This window comes from Lampetra fluviatilis, chromosome 33, assembly GCF_964198595.1.
Source record: "Lampetra fluviatilis chromosome 33, kcLamFluv1.1, whole genome shotgun sequence".
Lineage (NCBI taxonomy): Eukaryota > Metazoa > Chordata > Hyperoartia > Petromyzontiformes > Petromyzontidae > Lampetra > Lampetra fluviatilis.
Genome location: NC_136307.1, coordinates 1,683,396 through 1,705,233, shown reverse-complemented (window position 1 = coordinate 1,705,233; position 21,838 = coordinate 1,683,396). Strand labels below are relative to the sequence as shown.

At 43.6% G+C, this 21,838-nt stretch overlaps 1 protein-coding gene across 4 annotated transcripts in view; it reads left to right on the top strand.

Moving 5' to 3' along the window:
- The window catches only part of LOC144943929 (centrosomal protein of 170 kDa-like), an 84,991-nt gene extending 74,814 nt beyond the window's left edge, over positions 1-10,177 (top strand). For all 4 annotated transcript variants that reach the window (XM_078871806.1, XM_078871804.1, XM_078871805.1 and 1 more), the window contains one exon: positions 8,680-10,177. In XM_078871806.1, the coding sequence (XP_078727932.1) occupies positions 8,680-9,155 (476 nt within the window). In that variant the 3' untranslated portion in view covers positions 9,156-10,177. The remainder of the gene's footprint in view (positions 1-8,679) is intronic.
- The last annotated feature ends 11,661 nt before the right edge of the window (positions 10,178-21,838 follow it).

Below are 21,838 nucleotides of genomic sequence, written 5' to 3'. Positions count from 1 at the left end.
ACGTGCTGAAGAAGGCTCCAGCACACAGAGCGAAACGTCGAACATCGAAAACACACGGAGAGAGCTGTACAGCACAAGCCTTGACATACCGTTGGACCAGTGTAGGTCATCTGTAAACGCTATATACCGTGCACATTGCCGCAAGGTAACTCTTTAACATGGTATATTTCAGCTCGTTGAAAGTAAAAAAAATGTTAAGTTAATTGAAATGTCATGATTAATGACGGACAGATATATCAAATGAGGTCCAAGACAGATCCATTGTCGTGTAACAGAACCAAAATACCTTTTAGCAAATGCAGTATTCAACGAATGAACAAGCTTTAGATTATTCGCCTGTATACCATTTTACAAAATACTATATCTTGTCAGGGGTTGTCAGGCACTCACACTTGGTCGCTCATGTGTCCAGGGGATATTGTGGAAGGGTGCATCTTTATATAGCACAGTTATGCACACTCACCAGCCAATGTGTAACTTACACTGCATGGAAGGCATGTCGGGGGCATCGTCAACTGTGGCTGGTGGTCTCGCTGACTCCACTGTGAGAGCCACGAAACTCCTGTAAGGGATCCAGAGGATTGACTATAACCTGAGCCAGACACGGAGTTCAAAATCCTATTTCACAGTGCACGCACAATGATCTTGATCACCCCGTGCTTGCATGTAGTGCACGCCGTGTTAAGGAGGTGTATGGAGCTTACGTTTACATCCTTGTATTTCATGCGCAGAGAGCTGCCCCGATCTCATGGTCTCTCCGAATAAATATTCTTCAATTGTAATGATATAAAACAGAAGAATATTGCAGTTCGGACATGGAATAAGCTGACCAGGATCCCATGGTCGGCAATGTGACAATATTGGAAAGAAATAAGAGTAGAGGGAGACAGAAAGGCAGGTGAGCAGATGCAGTGGTAAGACATCAGCAGAAGGGCCTCTACTCGAGAGGGGGTCTCTAGAGAGCCCCTCTGGAAGGTGGTTTGGCCTACGTGCCATGTTGTCCAAACGCCTTGGAAGAGGTGGAGTACCCACACTTTACCCCACCACACACAACCTGCTGATAGACTAACCGTGGTCTACCCATGAATATTTCCGCACGAACAGAGGCCGTGGGTGGGGGGGGGGATTTGAGAAACTTGCACCAGCGTTTTCACGGCCACGTTGAGAAATCTAGCCAGAAAACGGGCGGCGTCGAGATTGCAGGCCCCGTGTGCTCACCATTACACCATGGTGGCGTTCGCGAGAAACGAGTACAGCATAACAAGAGCACCGAACAAGGTTGGTCAAATATTATGTACAATGTAAAGAATGTAAAACTGGACTGTAATTTAATAACGTAGGAATATTGATATAACGTGTCCATTTCAAATGCCAATATCTCTCTTGCGGGGAAGCCAACTGCGGTATTTAAAGTATGGCTTTCCGTTGTATCCCAATAAATATGAATTTGTAAAAAAAAGGCATTACTGGAGAATTTAATTGTAACCTCATATTTTCCAAACCCAAGAATAGGAAACCTTGTTAATAAATATAGAATTTCTCGATCGTATAAGCAAGCGGCGTGGTGTGTTGCTTGTATTTTTCAAGTGTTGTCATGGGGATGCGGAGGCACAATACAGCGTGTGGGTCTGGAGAGGGCTAATACTACTCCGTAATGAAATATAAACGCCGGTGATGGGCCAGCACCTCGCATGCTCTGGACCCAACTTGGACCGACCAAACACAGAGCCCCCCATCGGTCGATGGAAATTGTGGCCTGATTAAACTTTCCATGTTTCCTCACCCCCCCCCCCCCGCTGTCCAGATAGTTTGTATTTCTTGTGGACTACTACTACCTTATCGGGAGAAAGTCCACCTTTACTGTTCAAGACAAGGTCACAGAGAGTGGCTATTCATTCAATTATAAAGGGGTAGTAAGGATAAAGGTACAGTCCTGCAATTGCTCGCTCACGCCACTGCTGGCAGAAAGGGACTCCACTAGACAGACGTCTGGCTATCTATCAAATATCGAATTGATTATAAGGCCCTGCTATTGACCTACAAGGCTGTCAATGGGTTTAGTCGCACAATGCTTACAGGAACTCATTCACTTCTTTACACCACCAATGAGGTCCTTGACAACTTCTGATATCTCCTTTTTAGTATTTCGAGGTCAAGGCTCCGTTCCTGGGGTGATTGGGCTTTTGCCGTTGCAGCTTCAAGGCTATGGAACGCGTTGGCCTCTGACAATAAAAGCAGTTTGCGTGTTTTTCTTGCATGGTGTTGCTGCCTGTTTCTATAGATACAGACATATCTGGCATTTTCACGTAAACACCAGCGAGTCAGATATGCAGTAGATGTGTGTTGATCAGGAAGCATGAAAGCTGGACTAGCACCGTTAAACTAAGAATATCCTTTGAAGTTCAGAACGACAACAATAGACGGCAATATCCCGGTTTACGTCGGGGACGCGTTCCTGAAAGGTGCGACAATTACGAATATCGAAAGGACGTCAATCGAAGCGGTGTACAGGCTAGTAGTAGTAGGTGGTGGTGGTGGAGGCGAAGGCTGAGAAGCGACGGGTAACGAGAAAAGACAGACGATGCCGTCGGCGAAGTAAGTGTGGGGTTGAGGCGACGCAAATCGGCAGAGGTGTGGACTCGAGTCATGTGACTTGGACTCGAGTCAGACTCGAGTCATGAATTTGATGACTTGCGACTCGACTTGGACTTGCATAACAATGACTTTGTCCCACCTATGAGATGTGGACTCGAGTCATGTGACTTGGACTCGAGTCAGACTCGAGTCATGAATTTGATGACTTGCGACTCGACTTGGACTTGCATAACAATGACTTTGTCCCACCTCTGCAAATCGGGTATAGGTGTAGCGGTGTTATTTCACGTGGACAACTTTTTTTTCCTCCCGTGTCACTTCATTCGTACAGAACTCCTCGCCTTCAACACCACGTATCTCCGTTGCAAATCTTCCGCTTGTACTGCTCGTCTGCTCCGCTCCACTCGCTTTCTCTCTCTCGCTCCGCTAGCCTGTCACAGTATACTCTGCTAGCTCTTCCATTGATAGCCTCTCACCGTACACTCTGCTAGCTTCTCCACTGCTAGCCTCCTGCTATACACTCTGCTAGCTTCTCTACTGCTAGCGTCTTACTATACTCTCCGCTAGCTTCTCTACTGCTAGCGTCTTACTATACTCTCTGCTAGCTTCTCTACTGCTAGCCTCTCACCGTACACTCTGCTAGCTTCTCTACTGCTAGCGTCTTACTATACACTCTGCTAGCTTCTCCACTGCTACCCTCTCACCATACACTCTGCTAGCTTCTCTACTGCTAGCGTCTTACTATACTCTCTGCTAGCTTCTCAACTGCTAGCCTCTCACTATACACTCTGCTAGCTTCTCTACTGCTAGCCTCTCACTATACACTCTGCTAGCTTCACCACTGCTAGCCTCTCACCGTACACTCTGCTAGCTTCTCTACTGCTAGCCTCTCACTATACACTCTGCTAGCTTCTCAACTGCTAGCCTCTCACTATACACTATGCTAGCTTCTCTACTGCTAGCCTCTCACTATACACTCTGCTAGCTTCTCTACTGCTAGCCTCTCACTATACACTCTGCTAGCTTCTCTACTGCTAGCCTCTCACTATACTCTCTGCTAGCTTCTCCACTGCTAGCCTCTCACCGTACACTCTGCTAGCTTCTCTACTGCTAGCCTCTCACTATACTCTCTGCTAGCTTCTCCACTGCTAGCCTCTCACTATACACTCTGCTAGCTTCTCTACTGCTAGCCTCTCACTATACTCTCTGCTAGCTTCTCTACTGCTAGCCTCTCACCGTACACTCTGATAGCTTCTCTACTGCTAGCCTCTCACTACACACTCTGATAGCTTCTCTACTGCTAGCCTCTCACTATACACTCTGCTAGCTTCTCTACTGCTAGCCTCTCACTATACTCTCTGCTAGCTTCACCACTGCTAGCCCCTCACCGTACACTCTGATAGCTTCTCTACTGCTAGCGTCTTACTATACACTCTGCTAGCTTCTCCACTGCTACCCTCTCACCATACACTCTGCTAGCTTCTCTACTGCTAGCGTCTTACTATATTCTCTGCTAGCTTCTCTACTGCTAGCCTCTCACTATACACTCTGCTAGCTTCTCAACTGCTAGCCTCTCACTATACACTATGCTAGCTTCTCTACTGCTAGCCTCTCACTATACACTCTGCTAGCTTCTCTACTGCTAGCCTCTCACTATACACTCTGCTAGCTTCTCTACTGCTAGCCTCTCACTATACTCTCTGCTAGCTTCTCCACTGCTAGCCTCTCACCGTACACTCTGCTAGCTTCTCTACTGCTAGCCTCTCACTATACACTCTGCTAGCTTCTCTACTGCTAGCCTCTCACTATACTCTCTGCTAGCTTCTCTACTGCTAGCCTCTCACCGTACACTCTGATAGCTTCTCTACTGCTAGCCTCTCACTACACACTCTGATAGCTTCTCTACTGCTAGCCTCTCACTATACACTCTGCTAGCTTCTCTACTGCTAGCCTCTCACTATACTCTCTGCTAGCTTCACCACTGCTAGCCTCTCACCGTACACTCTGATAGCTTCTCTACTGCTAGCCTCCTGCTATACTCTCTGCTAGCTTCTCTACTGCTAGCCTCTCACTATACACTCTGCTAGCTTCTCTACTGCTAGCCTCTCACTATACACTCTGCTAGCTTCTCTACTGCTAGCCTCTCACTATACACTCTGCTAACTTCTCTACTGCTAGCCTCTCACTATACTCTCTGCTAGCTTCTCCACTGCTAGCCTCTCACTATACACTCTGCTAGCTTCTCTACTGCTAGCCTCTCACTATACACTATGCTAGCTTCTCTACTGCTAGCCTCTCACTGTACACTCTGCTAGCTTCTCCACTGCTAGCCTCTCACTATACACTCTGCCAGCTTCTCTACTGCCTCTCACTATACTCTCTGCTAGCTTCACCACTGCTAGCCTGCCTACCCTCTTCCATCCTCGCCCGTGTCTCCAGCAGGGGATCAGCCATCACCGCTGGAGAGGACGAGGTGTGGAGAGGCGGGTCCCGGACTTCTCTTGAATGCTCTCTTGTCTTCACTCCAACCAACCTCCCCCTCTGCCTCACACGTTCCTCTTTTATCCTCCTCCTCATTAAGTGCCCTCAGGTGGCCCTCCTTAAGCCGGCGTCGTCCCGACGTCTCGCGCACGTGTCCGCTCCCCCTGATCGCCTCTTGATTGGTCGCCTTCCTCTGATTGCTCTCTCTCTGCGCCTGCTTGCCCTGACGAGACTTCACTGACCGCCGCTCACACGTGCGTGCACACTGTTTGCAAAACCCCGCGCGCGTCCCTCCGCTACATCGGTATTAATAAAGTGATGGCTTGTTTTGCGAGACAACGTAAAATGGGGGGAGACGTAAATCGGTAAGTTGTTTGGAAACGTATCGCAAACGCCCAAACGCGACATGGACGTTGTTAATTAAATCACGTGTTTTAGCATTGGTCAGTCCTTGCGTAGGGGTCAGTGGCATCGCACCGCCGTCACGCAGAATTCTGCATCGGTGTTTACTTATCCGCTCTTCGGTCGGCACACCAGTGTCGTGCTCGGCGACCCTTGCTTGCAACAGCCAGCATTGCGTCAAATGACCGGGCAGTCAAACGGTGCAATATGCTCTCATATTGAACCGCCTTAGACAATATGCGCACAAATATAGAATTATTAACAAGTCCTTACAACTTTTCCACATTCAATAATCCCGGAGCCCTCCTGAAAACAACCCTTGGAACTCGGTGTGGCTTCCCTGGGCAAATAAGTAGTTGTCGTGTTCTATTTTAAATTTGGAATTATGAAAGCTTTAAACCAAGACTGGACTCCTACACAATGGTATTTGACATTGTAATTATCTTAATTCGTTCATAAGGAATCTCTTGTATTGGTTTTTCACCATTAACAGTATCACCAAATGTTGCTGCTGTGTAAGGAAAAATATTAGAAAAAAAACCTATACACCTCGGGGGGGGGAGTGCAAGTTGCATGGTTAATATGATTACTCACTGGAGTTTGTGTGAACCAAGTGTGTGATTAGAATCTGATGATAGCTGGAAGGCAAATATATTAATGGGTATTTTACCTGGTAAATTGTTCCCTGTAAATGTAGAAAACATATCAAATGTCATAACTGATGCAATTAAGGAATGATTATTTCCTTTGCCCAGGGCTTAAATAACATCATTATACTATAGATGTAAAAAAAAGTGAAAATTGCAATGGATATCCTCTAGCCGTCAATTTGAAATAAAAATTCGATTTGATCATTTTGATACTAAATGTGTGTATGGTATATTTGTGATCCATGTCATTTACACCAAAACATTTTTTTGCAGTAAATAAAAGTCGGGGGAAATTTTTCTGTAAACACTTTTAATGTTGGTACCTACTATTAAAGGTTCTGTGCAATCAAAGTCAAGGCAAAACTAATTATATATTTAATTCCACGTGTTCCTAGTAAAAAAAAAATGTTTGGTTTATGTTAATGTAAGTAACTGAATAAAACAGTCTATTTGTAATTCCACTGCTCAATGAAGACCTCCTCCTGCATTGGTCACGGGGGCTGTTTGACCATACTTCACCACGCTGGTCAGTGCCTGTGTTTGAAAGGGGGAGGGTGTGTGTGTGTGTGGGATGGGGCGATTAAATAGTTCAACATTAAGCGTAGCATCCTTTGTGTATCCTCAAAACTTTAGAGTAATAATTAAGGCTGCGGCAATAGTTCAAGATCTCGTGACACCCAAATTAGCCCTGCATGCTGACGTGGGTGGTGAGTTTCGTCTGCTTGCGTGGATGTGCGTGTGGAGATCGCTGTCTGGAAGTTTGGTCGAATGTCTCTGCCCAGGTTATTGCAACATGCCAATTAACGAGGAATGGACATCCTGTGAATCATGTTTAAGGCCATTCTATAACTTAAGTGAATAACGCGTAATTGCAAGAGACCCTATTGGCGTGTTCCAGTTGGCGTCATGCACCCATTTGTACGTGCATTCTTTCATGTCAAAGCAAGGCCAAAAAAGTGTTTTCAGTCTATCGCAGACGGCAGTGAATTACATATTTCGTATTATTTCTGGCGAAGTGGCTGGGACAATTTTGTGTAGCTTTTGGCAAATGCTTGGACACAAAAAACAATATATTAATTCGGTCTCGACTCTTATTAGTGACCTGCTGTGAATAAGATCGATGCATTTGCATACATTGGAAGACTTAATGTGAATTGTGCTGTTTTTGGGTAATGCTTTATACCACATTGACACAAAGTATGTAGTTGTGTCGAAAAGTGTTGAGTTAGTGCATTTGGAACACACTAATATAGCTCATATCCAGATTAAGAGTATCTTTCCAAATACTTAGTACAGCCGAGTGCACTCCACAGGGAGTGCTACTCTTGTATAATGTCCAGCGGATTCCCTTCCAGACATTCCGTTTATACGTTTGGGGGTAAAAGCAGAATATTGAAACTTGTTTTCCTTGTCTCTTCCCCTATCGCTCGACTCCTTTCTAGAGATGGCAGTTCTAACCCAGCAATCAGAAACGGTCTCAACGCACCATGTTTTGATGCATCATTATTATTTATTCACCCGACTTTTGGAGGCTGAGTGTCAGTTGGTACATGGCCCAATTTTTCGGCACAAATATGTAAAAAAAAAATAGTGAGTCGAACATGCTCTTTCATTTTCATTTAAGGCAGTGCAAATGAAAGAAAGCATATGCAACTATCTGCGTTTAAGCCAACTCAAATGAGAAACGTTGATGTCAGCAGCTTTAACAGTAACTAAATAAAAATCCTTCATTTATAATTGTTTAACTTCAATTGTTCTAGCCCCACTCTTGAGGTTTAAGATGTTTAAATACGCGATATCGGATGAGGAACATGCAGCAAATCACTATTGATAGAACATAATTGAGCATCAATTAGTGTTGGATTAGAGTGACCAATTTATTTGACTACAAAGCTATTCTGTTTTGCTACTGTCTCGTGTGATGTCATGCTCTGCTGACTGAAGGAGTGCAGGAAGGCCGACATGCATTGTGATGTGGTTCCGATTTACAGACATGTAATATTATTTTTTATAAGGTTAAGTACTGCCTTAAACGATTAGCAAGCAGGACCTCATTTCTGTCGGTGACGCAAAGCCAATTGGAAAACATTTATTGAAACCAATTGTTGCAAAAAAAAATCAACACGGTCAATAACACCGAGGCGTTGATTGAAAAATATATCGTCGATGATGTATCGGGCAATGGCCCTTAATAGTACATGAATAGAGATATAGAGTGGAAAATTTTAGTTGGAGACTGCACTTTATACCATGGGGCCTGATAAAAATTACATTTAAAATTGTATCCTCATGAAACAGTGTTTTAATTGACATATAAAAAGCTACCTATTAGTAGCTTATTGAGTAACAGACACACCTTTCAATAATCAACCGTGTATTGCTGAACAAACTCTTGATAAAATTATCAAAAAAATTATCAATTATAAATTATCAAAATTATCAATTGTTGCCGGTAACGTCGCAAACTCCCCTTTGAGGGCTGATTGATGGTCAGTGTAGTCTGACCTAAACGTGATTTGTCGTTTTTTGTTTGGCTACGTCCGTCTTGCAGTGATCAACTTCATCATTGACCCCGACCGCGTGTTGGAATCCGCGGGGACCTTGAACACGCCGGTGACCGCCACCACCCCGGCCAGGGCCGCGTGCGGCTACACCACGCAGTCCCCCGGCGTGACGGCCCCGCAGCTCGTCCACGCGACGTCGGCCGGCGGGCAGCCGACCCCCGCCGGCTCCCTGACCCCGATGCCGGCGCCCCGCGGCCATCCCGCTCCGTTCCCGGGCCACGGCGTCCCGTCGTTCGCCGCGGCGTACGCGCCGCCGTCGAGCGTCGGCCAGGAGACGAGCTCGTCGCAGAGCCGCGGCGTCGGACGGGACAACGGCGGCCCCCCCCCGCCGCCGCGGCTGTCCCTGCTCGCCGTCTCGGTGGACACGGAGAGCCCCGACGGTTCGGGGACGGACGCCGGCTCGTGCTCCGCTCGCTCAAACGGCGCCGGCGGGGGGGGAGATGGCCAAGGCTCCCAGGGGTGAAGTGCGTCGCCGCTGAATTTGCGCTCGCTCGCGGTTCTCCTTCGCCAAGCCGACTCTGTGGATGGAGTGGATTCTAATTGGCTCTGTTCTTTTGTTCGTAACCTGGGTTCGGTTGTCTGAAAGGAAAGAAATGTTTTGGAAATCGACGTGGTTTACGTGGCCTGTGTGTGTGTTTCTTGTGTACAGGCTTAAGCGGTTGCAAAATGAAAAATGATAGCCGATGAAGAGAGGAAACATTTTCAGGCCTTATTAAGAGCATGCTTGGACGGATATCTTATGTAATCACTGTGCAATTGCGTTAGATGCCAGGTGAAACATGCGTTTTGTGCAAAAACCCATCGAGGTGCATCAACTTTTAGTGGAACGTCTTTTTGGCAGCATTATCTTCCATTGGCCACCACACATTTGTCAAAACATGCATCCAATTCAGGTTATATATTGCATCTTTGTTCCAATGCTGTAATAATGACCACCTATTTATATTTCTTTGTTAATTATGAGCACCAACATTCAAATTTATGAGTTAAAAGTTCAGTATTGTATCTTTTTCAATTCCTCACTGTCTCGTCAAGTTACATTTTTTGTGTTATATATATTTTTTTACTTTTACATGGTTCCTAGATTTTTTAAATATTAAATTACAACAACGTGCACTCAGCCGTACTAAGTACTGTCAATCCTACTTCGTCCATGAGTTGTCATCTTATTAAGTAGCTCGCCAATTAATCGCATGGCAATAGTTGCAATGTATATCCATAGTGAAGTTGAGTTTTCTTTTTGCACTTAACACGCGTTTCACTTTAGAGATAACAGCTCGCTCGTAAGGAATGCAGAATATTTACCGCTGACTCAAGGCCACCGTGGTAGGCAAGTAGCGCCAGACACCGGCTTGTGCTTTACCGTATTGTCTGGATTATGCGACGCCGCTTGGGAAAGTAAGCCGTAGCCCAAACTAGTTCTCGCTATATCAATAACGTTCTACATAAAGCACACCAATTGGAATGTAAGACGCACCCCTATCTTTCGCCTTAATTTCTGGGGGGGGTGGGGGGCGGGGGGCAGGAGTGGGGGGGGGTCATCGTAATCTCGAGAATATGGTCGTGTGTTATCACACCGGTGGGATGGCACTGCAGGGATAGTGCTTGACACACGATTGGAAGGATTAGCATCTCAACTTTTGGTCAACTCAACCCACGATCACTCAGGGGTCGGTAGAATGAGTACCACTTTGTGGGAAATCAACAGTGGTGGTCCTACGTAGATACTCTGTTGGCGTCTGCCATGGGAGTGTAAACATTTCCACCACTGGCTCAGGACCAGCGATGGAGATAAGCGTCCACTCCATCGCTCATTTTGAGCAAGGAGGCGCTGACTTTTATTTTGCTTTTGCCAGCCAATCCCAAGAGAGTATCCATCGCGTCATTAACGATCGTCTGATAGTGTACACGAGAGCCAATTCTATAGCCTGCACTCAAGACAATGGCACTGTTTTCATAGTATTTTAACTATAGTTTATGAAACGCCTCTTTTGTGAGTAGTAACAGGCATCTGGGGAGTTTAACATTGGCCAGGAATTTTCTATGTGTTTTTTTTTTCCAAAGGGAAAACATAATTTAGTAACTCAAGATTTTTCTTTTTACAAAAGCGTAACCTAATTAAAAAAACGATACCGTACAATATAGTTCAAAGAGATTAAAAGATATCTTTTTCACGAGATACAAGAACATTTTTGGAAAGTTGTGACGTAAGCCATATTTTTTTTTACTATCCGTAAACTTGTTACGTTATTGCAACCAAACTCTCTAAGTGTCATTTGCAATGTTTTTTGTTTACTCCATTGAAAACATTCAAATACAGTAATGACGGTGTTTATTTTAAAGCTGTATTCGTTACAAGATTATTGCAGAATTAGTTTCTTTTTTTTGTGCCATATCCTGTAACGCAAGTCCTAGATTATATTTTATAATGCATACAGCTGGACCTGCGTGTAATATTAGAACTCCTGGGTGACATACAAAAATACATTTCATCCACAGTGGCTAAGGGAGATAGACTACGTCTCGTGTTTGAAATAGATGACGGTGCGGAGAGGAAAGTCTGATTTAGATTAGGAAATAAATTTTCTCCATCTCGGCGGAAAACTTTCAGAGAACATTTACGATGTCGCAGTTTTTTTGTTTAAATCTGTCTAGTTCGAGGACTCGACGCAAGTCGATGATTATTGTTTATTTGCAATTTTGAATGTGATATTTTAACAAAACCGTTTGTGTGTGACCTAGTGAAGACCATAAATGACTATAAAAGTAAGTACTAATTTGGCACTTTTAAGTAATATAACGATTATTATTTACAGCCCTTTGCCAATCGAATGCTGGTTGAAATTCTTCCCGTGCCATGTTAACTATGGGGGGGGGGGGGGGGGGTTGCTTGACCATACTTCACCATGCTATTCAGTGCGGGTTTGTGAAGGGGGAGAGATTCAGGAATCGGTTTGGATATCGCCTGCCACGTCCATTAACCATGGGAAGGAATCTACGACAGATCACCAGGTTCATATACAATCCCTTCGTTTTAACTGGCAATGTTCCGTTGGTTGAGACCTTAATGTGTATAAATTAGTCTGACATTAATGAGCCAAGGTTTAAAACAAAATAAAATACACTTCTCATCTCTGTCGGTTATGTGTTAGACAAGCTACAGGTGATATGTCCACTTCAGCAGGAGATACATCATTCTTGTAAGAGGCAAAAGTAGCCAGCATGTTAATGTTATGTCACCAATAATAAACTGCTTTTATGAGATGTTGCTCTTACCCCCTTTGTTGTTTTTAGTTGATGCTTACTGATGTAACACGGGTGAACCGATGCCATCGAATAGATGACCAAACTCAACATAATGTTATGTTTTATCAGTTGTTTTTCACACGCCATATGAAAGAAATAAAGACGAGTAGATCAGTTCGTGTTCATAAGAACACGAGGTTGACTGTGTTTCTATCGCCATAGTTTTGGAATACATCGACAGAATCTTTAGACAGATTTTAGGGTCCGATGATGATTGGATACAGACCAATAAACCTCCAGCTTGCAGGGGGTGTCTAACATGACGAGGTGCAACAGAGGAAGAGCTGAGACCCCTCAAAGCACGTGTTGACGGAATAGAAATGCTTGCCCAAAAGAGGAAAATGTGGTAAACGGTAAGATAACGATCCGGCATCAAACTCTTAGAGAAGTTGCCACGCTAAAGAATATCAATTTTTTTGTATTTGTTGGTGTAACTTGATGACCCGCCCCTACTGGACATGTGTGAAAAAGAGCTTCATAGCTCATCGGATTCCTCCAATCTAAAATATTCTAAAAACAGCTGATAATACTATGTATAAATCAGAGCTGAAAGAATCACTCCTCTATCCAAACTTGGCATCATTGGGGAGGACAAGGACTATCCAGATAGCCACCAGATTTAGACTACACTCTGGTGGTGCCTTACATTATGGCTCCGAGTCGTGGACAATCGCAACAGAAATGTCAAATAATGTCCACGCTTTGTAAATAAGTGCTTTATAAGACATATCTGCATTCCCACAAGGCTAATTTAATACGATTGTTAAAATGTTAAGGCGTATATTGAAATGCACGAAAGCTAGCTTACCACTGAAAACTGAATTCCATGGTGATTCTGAACATCCGGTTATGGGACTGACAACAAATTAAGATGTGCTCGTACGTACATCACCGTTATACGTTGGTGATGGTGACAATGGATAATGATGGGTTTCAAAACGTGGCTCGTTTATGATTTTAAAACACAGCCAACAGAGTGCCCTATTGCACATGTGAATTCCATTTATATATATTAAAAAAATTGTATCGGGGTGCTTTATTGTAAAGTTTCACTGCTCTGGAACATGTTTGTATTCGATCGAATTCTAATTTATATCTTATCTTGTGGTCGGTTAATTTGGAGAGTTGTCACTATTCCAGGTATTGAGGCTATCCTTAGCCCTCTACTCCCATGCGTGTGGGGTTACGCTTGATGTTTTTTTTGCCAAGAATTTTCATTGCACGTGACACTTCAAATGGTGCCACACACAGCAGGCCCAAAGAAGACAAACTATTTAAAATTTAAACAACAAAAAAACTGTTTAGTCTGTGCAAAGCTTTGAGTTTAAAAACGCTACTTTTTTTTCTTTTCACTAAAAACGTTTTGTATGTTTGCATTCACACAAAAAAGTCACCGTTATCCTTGATATTGCATTTGTCTCTCAGGAACACGCTTAAGTGCACTGCCCAAGCTGCTGAGTTGTGTTCAGCGCTAGTTTTTCACAGCGTTACAACACATCGGGTGGCCCAATTAACTTTGTTCGATGATGAAGTCGTCCTCGGTGGAAACATCTTGCGGTGTGAACTTCTCACGAAGCGACTTGTATTGTTGCATTATTCTATTTTGCTGGACAAAATCTGCACAAAGCGCGTTCATTTCTTCCGCGGGCAGCAATCAATCCCGCGGCATGGGCCAGTGGTTACTGGAGCGTCGCCATGCCAGCTTGTAGTCACATGCCCAGACAGCATCGACCGATCGGACCTCCATCCGTCGCACGCGTCTATTGCGCGTATGTTTGTCGGGCGAAGTTGTTTTTACATAATGTGGAAAAAGTTCGCAATTTTGTGCGGCCGTTTTGGAAGTAGCGCCACAGTTCCACTACGTTCCGAACGGATCTACGCAAATTGGGGGGAGGGGGGGGACCCCTGTTTAACTTTCATAGGGAAGAGTTTGGAACGCCGCTACAGGCGCACACGGATATGATGTGTATATATATGTGTGTAAAAGTGCACGCATTAGCAGATCCATTCTGCCAATGGCGGGATGTCTGTGCTTACCCATAATAAGAGCGGCGTATAGTTTCGCAATTCCCCAAAACCCTTTCCGCAGCGACAACATTTTGTGAAAAAGCGGAACTTGAATTGAAAGGGGGTGGGGGGCTGTCTCTTCGTGCCGAGCTTTGCTGGTTCTCCACTTTGTCTCTGCAGCAGCTGCTGTTGTGGAGCTCTCTGCTGCGTAGAATGCAGCTACGCCAGAATGAGTTTCACTTGTGGCGTAAATGGTTGCTTTTCTTTCTGCAAATAGGTAGCAGAATTAGAGGCTTCTGCCAGAACACGTTTTGCTCTCTTGAGTGTGTGGCCAGTTCTTTAACATGGGTCCTCCGGACAAATAAAAAACCCAATGAGCAGTAGTGGGAAATATCTAGATTTATTTTCCTTGTCAGGAACTCAAAACCCAGGACATTTGTACTCTTAAATATGACTTGTATCAAATTTCTTCCTATCAGTTCCCTATTCCAGTGTCTTTTTATATATATTGCAAAGCAACAGGGTACTTATAATTCCATGTTGTGTGTATTGCTTATTGCAAATAATCCACGCTTTGCATATAGGTACATGACATGTCTGACTTTAGCAAACAATATCTAGAAGGGATTTGAAATAATTCATAATTTAAATTTGAGAGATGCCAGAAGTTGGTTCATGTTTTAACTCGCTGGGTTCCATTAACAGCTTATTCTCTGGCGTTATTTTGAGAGTTCGTACCTTTTACTCTCAAAACGTAACAAACTTGTATTTACTATATAATAACGTGTACTTAAGTAAGTTGAGGTTTAGTGACGTTTGCGTTGTTTATTACGTTGGGTCCTTTCGTGACGTGCTTGTCTGCGTAGTTAATGCCCCATTGCTGTCGGTAATATGTGTACTGATCCTTTGAGGATGTTTGCCAAATTAATTGTGTAGGAGATGAGGAGGAGGAGAGAGGGAGGATGAGGAAAGCGTTTTCCGCAGAAGGAAAACAAGACGGCGATTCCGTGTCTGCAGCTTCCGAGGCCTGCAGCAAGATTGGTCCCCTTTGACATCCACGCATCCCGTGTCTCGTGATAATTATCAAGAAGCGATTACTAAATTCTGTGTACCGTCTGGTTTTTTTTACATTTGCAATGTTTGTGTGTGATTGTGCTGTTTATTTTTTTTTATACTTTGTAATTAGAGAGCAGAGCTTCAAGTATTTATTAAGTCGCCTGCGGGGGTAGGTCCCCAGTGGCTTTTGATCGTTTTTTTTTACAAGTTATTTGAAAACATGCCATATTGCGATGTAGTTATATGATCTTCTTTTGTAATTTTATTATAACCGTATTTTTATGTCCTTGAATCGTTAGAGCCACGTTTGCGTACTGAACAGCATAGGGCATTGTGTCTTGTGCTGTCGTGCTTTCTGATCTTAATAAAGCGTAACCTTCAGAACTTGCCCGTGAAACATGTGCCTCTGGTATTGTGCCTAAATAAAAGGGAGCTTGGCAATAATACAAATGCGAAGAAGCAAATGTTTTGGGTAAAAGCCCTTCGCCAAAACACAGGGCAAGGTTAAAATGTTTACTAAAAAATTGGCTATCTTGAATTTTTCATTATTTTTCGTCGTAATAGAAAGTGCTTCGTGTTACACCAAGGGTCGGCAACCAAAATTTGGTAAAAAAAAACTTTTATATTTCAAGAGCCGCAATGCCCCGTGAGCACGAGACGGTGGTGAGCCTGAATGAGTAACGTCACGAAGCAGCTCCTCCTCCAAGAGCCGCATGCAGCTGCTGAGCCGCAGATTGCCGACCCCCCTGATGTTAACGCACGCAATGACACTGACACGGATATGCGCAGGCACAAGTATGTGCCTGGTCAACATTAATATAGTGCTTTCGCATAATGGGGAATTAAGATTTGCCATGAATGTTAGACGTAGCAAGATGTTTTTATTGGAACACTGCACAATGGGCTGGTGATTTATTCGGTATCAAGTGGGGTGCAGCACTAGGAATGGTTCACATCACGGCACCGCTGATGTTAACCATCCAGTCCATGGGCCAGAGCAGCAATTGCTACCATCTAAAGCAGCACAATTTCCGTAATTATATGGCGAATAAGAGTGAATTATTTGATAATCCACTCATTTCAAATGGTTATGTAATTAACTTTTTCTTGGCCACACAGATATTAACCAAGTTGTGTGCCACCAGAGGTGATAGTGAAACAGTGAAATGTCTCTTCTCGGATCGGGAACTAACTTTGCCAGGTCACGGGGTTCAAAGCGCGGCGTGCTATCAACTGTGCAGCTGTACTCTCCTCCACATCTGAATACATTTCATAGTAACATGTTTTTTTGGTTCCTGGCTAGTAAGTGTTATTTTCCAATTACTTATGTCTCAAAAGTATAGAAAATTGCTATTTAATCCCCACAAACTTTGCTTTTTTGACCAGGACAGTCATATTTTGAAATTGACCTATTTTCAATGAGAAAACGTGTGCATTTGTCTTTCCTTCACGTAAAGTTCTGGTCACAAAAGCAAAGTTTGTGAGGATTAATATCAATTTTCTCTACTTTTGAGGCATAATCAATTATAAAATAACACTACCCAGGAACAAAAATCGTGTTACATAGTGTTTTCATCGTTATTACGATTGCAATCAACTAACTTTTTTTAGAATGAGATGTTTCAACCAAATAATGTATATGCGGTGCTTGTGATACATAACGTTTTTAGTCCAACCTGCGATCCACCTTGGTGTTTTTGGTGATTTTTATATGTTAGTTGGAAATACACGATTTTGCATTCTAATTCTGCATTGTGGAACGGAAGAAGACACTTTATGGTATTCATAATTTTAAATTCTCCTTGATCATCCACGAGCTGTCAACTGCCACAACACAAAGCATGTTAGAAGGACGGTCGGGCAACGAGACACGCCTGAAACGTGTTTCATGAAAATCGGATTGGAGAAATCAAGGCAGAAATGTAAAAAAAAAGATAATATTAAGCATCTCTGACTTGACGGTGTTACGTGCAGATTGTTTTATTTTCAATCTGTTCTGAAACAAGCATCCTTCCCCTACTGTGCTTTCAATGTGTCCATGAAGTCGGGTACTTCTTGTTTTTAGTTAGTTTCAGGCTCGTGGTTGCTGGCTTCTAAAAATGTGATAAAAATTGGGAAGTATTCGTCGGCGATGCGGAAGTTTGGGTGTAGAGTGAAAAAGTTATTTAAAAATTGTGGAAGCGTGCTGTAAACGCCTTCCAGATCAGGACTCTAGTGCATACTGTCCCTCCAAGTAATCGGGGTCCACGAGGTTTGTACATCATCGCAGTCGGTGCTTTGGCTTCGCCCCTTCTTCACTCCAGCTCACTCCTTCGTTCACAACATTCGGTGCTTTGACACGCGACAAACATTCTAAGTTGAAATTTCACTAAAGTAGTGAAATTTGTGAAATCTCACTGAAATTTCAGGTTCCTTATTCTAAGTCCATATTATCTTTCATCAAGCGTGTTGTGGCGAATGAAATGTATTTATTCTGCTCGTTTTACCCAGTGAAGCTTCACTGAGTCGCAAGCACTCCTTTTTAAAGAGGGTATTGCCGAGTTTTCGCAGTAGGTGTCCACGTTGCTATTTATGCCTGTACCATTCCCTGTGCCAGAATGAGTTACGTGCCAACGGAGTGACGACTGATGCCAGTCACCTCTCTTAACCACCATGGTACCAGTCACCTCTCTCAACCACTATGGTACCAGTCACCTCTCTTAACCACCATGGTACCAGTCACCTCTCTCAACCACTATGGTACCAGTCAGTGGCACCGTGAATGCACGACTCTAGAACGCTGAACAAAATATTCTGCGGTATACTTCAAATGTTTGAAACGTTCCATGGGATGCGCTCTGCTGGTGTCTCCCAGTCCATTCGCAACATTGCAATGTGCTTGCTGCGATGCACCGGTGTTTGATAGATCGTCGTCTTCCAATGATGCGACCATACCTCACCTTGCTGGATAGTAAGGGCTGGTGAGGGAGATGTTTAAAATGGGGTTTGCTTACCAGTGGTGGAGGAGATCTTGACTGCGGAGGCGTTTTTCTTGCTGGTGGCTGGGAATGAAATGGATTTGAATGTAAGAATTGGGTTGAGGTGTGGGGGTGGATGATTAGAAGGTCTGGAGGCGCGCATCTGCCCATCATGGTCATTGTGGTGGGCAGATGCGTGCACGGTTGGCTACGTAAGGTGGGAAATAAGATCAACATACATACATTCTGCCTCCATCAGTCCGTCCAGAGCTTTTGATTGATTAGCTTTAGTTTTATGCACTTTTAAATCCATATTGAAAACCCATTTCTTTAGAACTGCTTTTGGTGCCTCGTTTGTTGTCCCTCCCCCCGCACCTCCGATTAGCACGATTGGCTACGTACGGTGTGAAAGAAGTTAAACGTACGTATATACATACTCCTTGCATGGGGAAAAATACTGGATGTAAATTAGAGTCATTGCCAAGTTGGTGTGTGCGGCAGTTTCCGCTGGTGTTTGGGGGCGGACTTAAGGGCCAATTCGGCTCAATTTCTCCCAGTGTGGCCATCCACCTTTTGGAAATCTAGAGAATCTGCCAACCAACCAAACAAGGCATTACTCAAGCCCCTGCTCTAAGCTCATTTTAAAGTAAAAAGAATAATCCTAGCACGTACTTGATTAGATTTGTTAAAGTTTGAGGCTTACGTTTAATGACTAAAATGTACGTTTTCTCTTGAACGATCTTGTGTAATGGATGATTGTGTGTTGAGATGGAGGAGACGTTTACTTACCACGTCAGCCAGAAGGCTTTGAGTGTGAGGATAGCGATCAGCCAACATTATTCATTAGCGTCTCATTAGCGTTTCTTAGTTTTCTTTCTGGCGAGTTCCGTCACGTTCACTCAGCCCGATTAGACCATTGACATTTCCAGCAATCGGAATATAATTGCTATGACGCGCAACTAAATCGATTTGTATACACGCTCGCCAGTTGCACGTGCGTTGTGAGTGCAAAAAAACAGTGGCTGCATCATTGCGTGGCTACATCCATCATGCACGTTGTGCTTTGTTGTGAGAATGCGCGTTCTGCAGTATGCAAAGTTGTACTTGAATGCTGCAGCGACGGATGTGTTAACAGTAATACCGCTCAGATTAACACGTGGCATGCTTTCGCGACCAGTAGTATTCATAATAAAGGCTTTCGGGTTAGGTCGCGTAAGTATAAATGTGTCGTAACCCTCCACCACCCGACACGGCCAATCAGTAAAAAAACATGTGTCACGTTGACAAAACGCCAATTAGTAACTTCTTTAGCCCCCTGGTGTGTTTGAAGAGTGAATCCACAATTCTAATGTTCACGCCTCAAACACGCCGGTGGGCTGAAGAAGTCCTTTTGTCAACGTGACACATTGTTTGCTGATTGGCCGTGTCGGGTAATGGAGGATTGCGACACATTTATACTTACTCGATTTAACTCAAAAGCCTTTATTATGAGTAATACCGCTGACGACAAAAAATATCGACAAATTAAACAATAACACCGCTGCTATTGATGATTTTTTCTCACGGGCACCGATCCGCTCTCCTCTGCCACTGCCGCCAGTGTGACAGTGATCGGAATGCACAGCTGCAACAATAACTACCTTCATTCCCATCCCCTCCGCGTTTTGGCAATGTGCTCGTAAAAATAAACAACAATCAATGGATCGTTAAGGTCAGACAAGCGTGCTGTCCCTTCCCGTGTAAGCAGACAAAGTCGTAACTTATTATTTTCCATTGGGGGAAAACCAAGGTCTGATTCAAAATCCGGTGATGATTATTCTAAGTACTTTTTTTTTATCAATCAGTTGATTCACCTATACCAGGGGATCGGCAACCTGCAGCTTCGAAGCGCCATGCGGTGGCCATTTAAGGAGTGCTGCTTCGTGGCGTTATCTATTAAGGACCACACCGTCTCGTATTCACCACACAGTGCATTGTGGCTCTTGAAATATTGCGGATTTTTTCTACCGAATTCGTAAATAATGTCTCTTCTTATTTTTGTCGGCGACTCCTGACCTATTCGAAGCTTTCCAGGAATGTATAATGTGCAGTGGTACTGCTGATGGTTGGCACGAGAATGGAGAGGAATGCCATGGAAACATCGCCCACAGATGGTCTGTGATGATGATGATGGTGGTGATCGCAAACAGTGGAGGACGCTGCTGCTACTGCTGCTGCAGAAATTCAACGGATCCAGTGGCAACCTCTGGGAAGGCGATGGATGGCAGAGAAGACACTGCTGATGGTGAATATTGTACTGTATACGAATGACTTGAATATGGAATAACTTAGGGATTGGTATTCACTGTCCAAAGAAAGCTGGCTTTGAACTTGTGAAATGCGGTAGTTGTAGTGAGATTGACCGGTTGGAGAATTGCCACTCGCAGCGTTCCAGATAGGATATTGGGTCGTGGCCACGGACGCTTTAGTTTTCTTCTCTGTAATGCAAACTCAAGCTGTGCAGAAAAAGAATAACAACCATATATGCGTATAATTACACATTTAATGTTTATGTCATATGTAATTCATATCATGCATAATGAATATGTCATATTCATATTTTGTGTTACATCGTAAAAAGTTCAGCTGCCCAGTTTCTGGATCACATGCTGTTTCTCATGAATGTGGAAGCTCTACCGAAAAGACTAATTTCATGGCCTCTAAAATAAGGGATGTGCCCAGAAGTGGAACGGAACAAGTAATATCTCTACTTTTTAGGCTCTCACAAACTCAGGAAATCGATTTTTTTGTCTACATTACAGTCATTAGAGACAATCACAATAAAACGTAACCGACCGTGTTGGTCCGATGAGTCCTGATGATACAGATTTGGCATTGAAACAGAACATTTTATTTATTATTTTATTATTTTAGTTTGATACTCTTTTGTTCTTTCGGTAAAGTCACGTAGGTGTAAAATTTATTTATTTTCTACCTACGTGACTTTACCGAAAGGACCTAAGAGTATGGATTCCTGCAGTCACGAAAGCTTCAAATCAAAATATTTTCTTATTACTAAAAAAATGTCTTGAACTAAAAAATTACTTCCCCTTATTTTTACGTTAAATATTCATCAACACTCTCCATGCGGTGACATTCACAGCAAAGTTTGTGGGGAATAATAGCTATTTCTGTACTTTTGAGGCATAAGCAATTAGGAAATAACACTTACTACCCAAAAATTGTTTTTTTATTGCACAGTGTAATAGATGGGGTAAATTGCAGATAACATCATGGATAATAGAATCCGCAATGTCTGTCCCCTACATCACCGTGGAGGCCCGTTATGTGTGACAATAACGGTCATAACGAAAAATTAGTTGAGTCTCAAGACTATTTTTTGTTAAGAGGATCCTGCATTGGGATGTTTGGCAAAATTCTCATTCACGTGTATTTGAGCTTCATGTGAGAGAAGACTGGAAAACATGGAGGAAACCCACGTTTATCAGGGGTGACACGCAGCACTTTCATCTCCTGGCCATCTTGCTGTTACCGAAGCCCAATTTTCCTGGGAGGCCACTGTGCTTTCCCGTCCAAGGCCTTACCAGGCTCAAAGCTGCTGAGCTTCTGGAGATCCGACGAGATTGGGCACACGAAAGGGGGTAATTTTTGCAGTCGGCATCTTGGTACCGCCTGCTGAAAACTGCTTTATGCCTTTCGTGAAGGCTTTTGGCCGAAATCGTATACACAATTTAATATACACAAGTAAAATCTACGATTTTGTGGAAAACTAATTGTTAATCGGTCCAGCTGAAGAAGAATCAACATATTTTATTAGGCT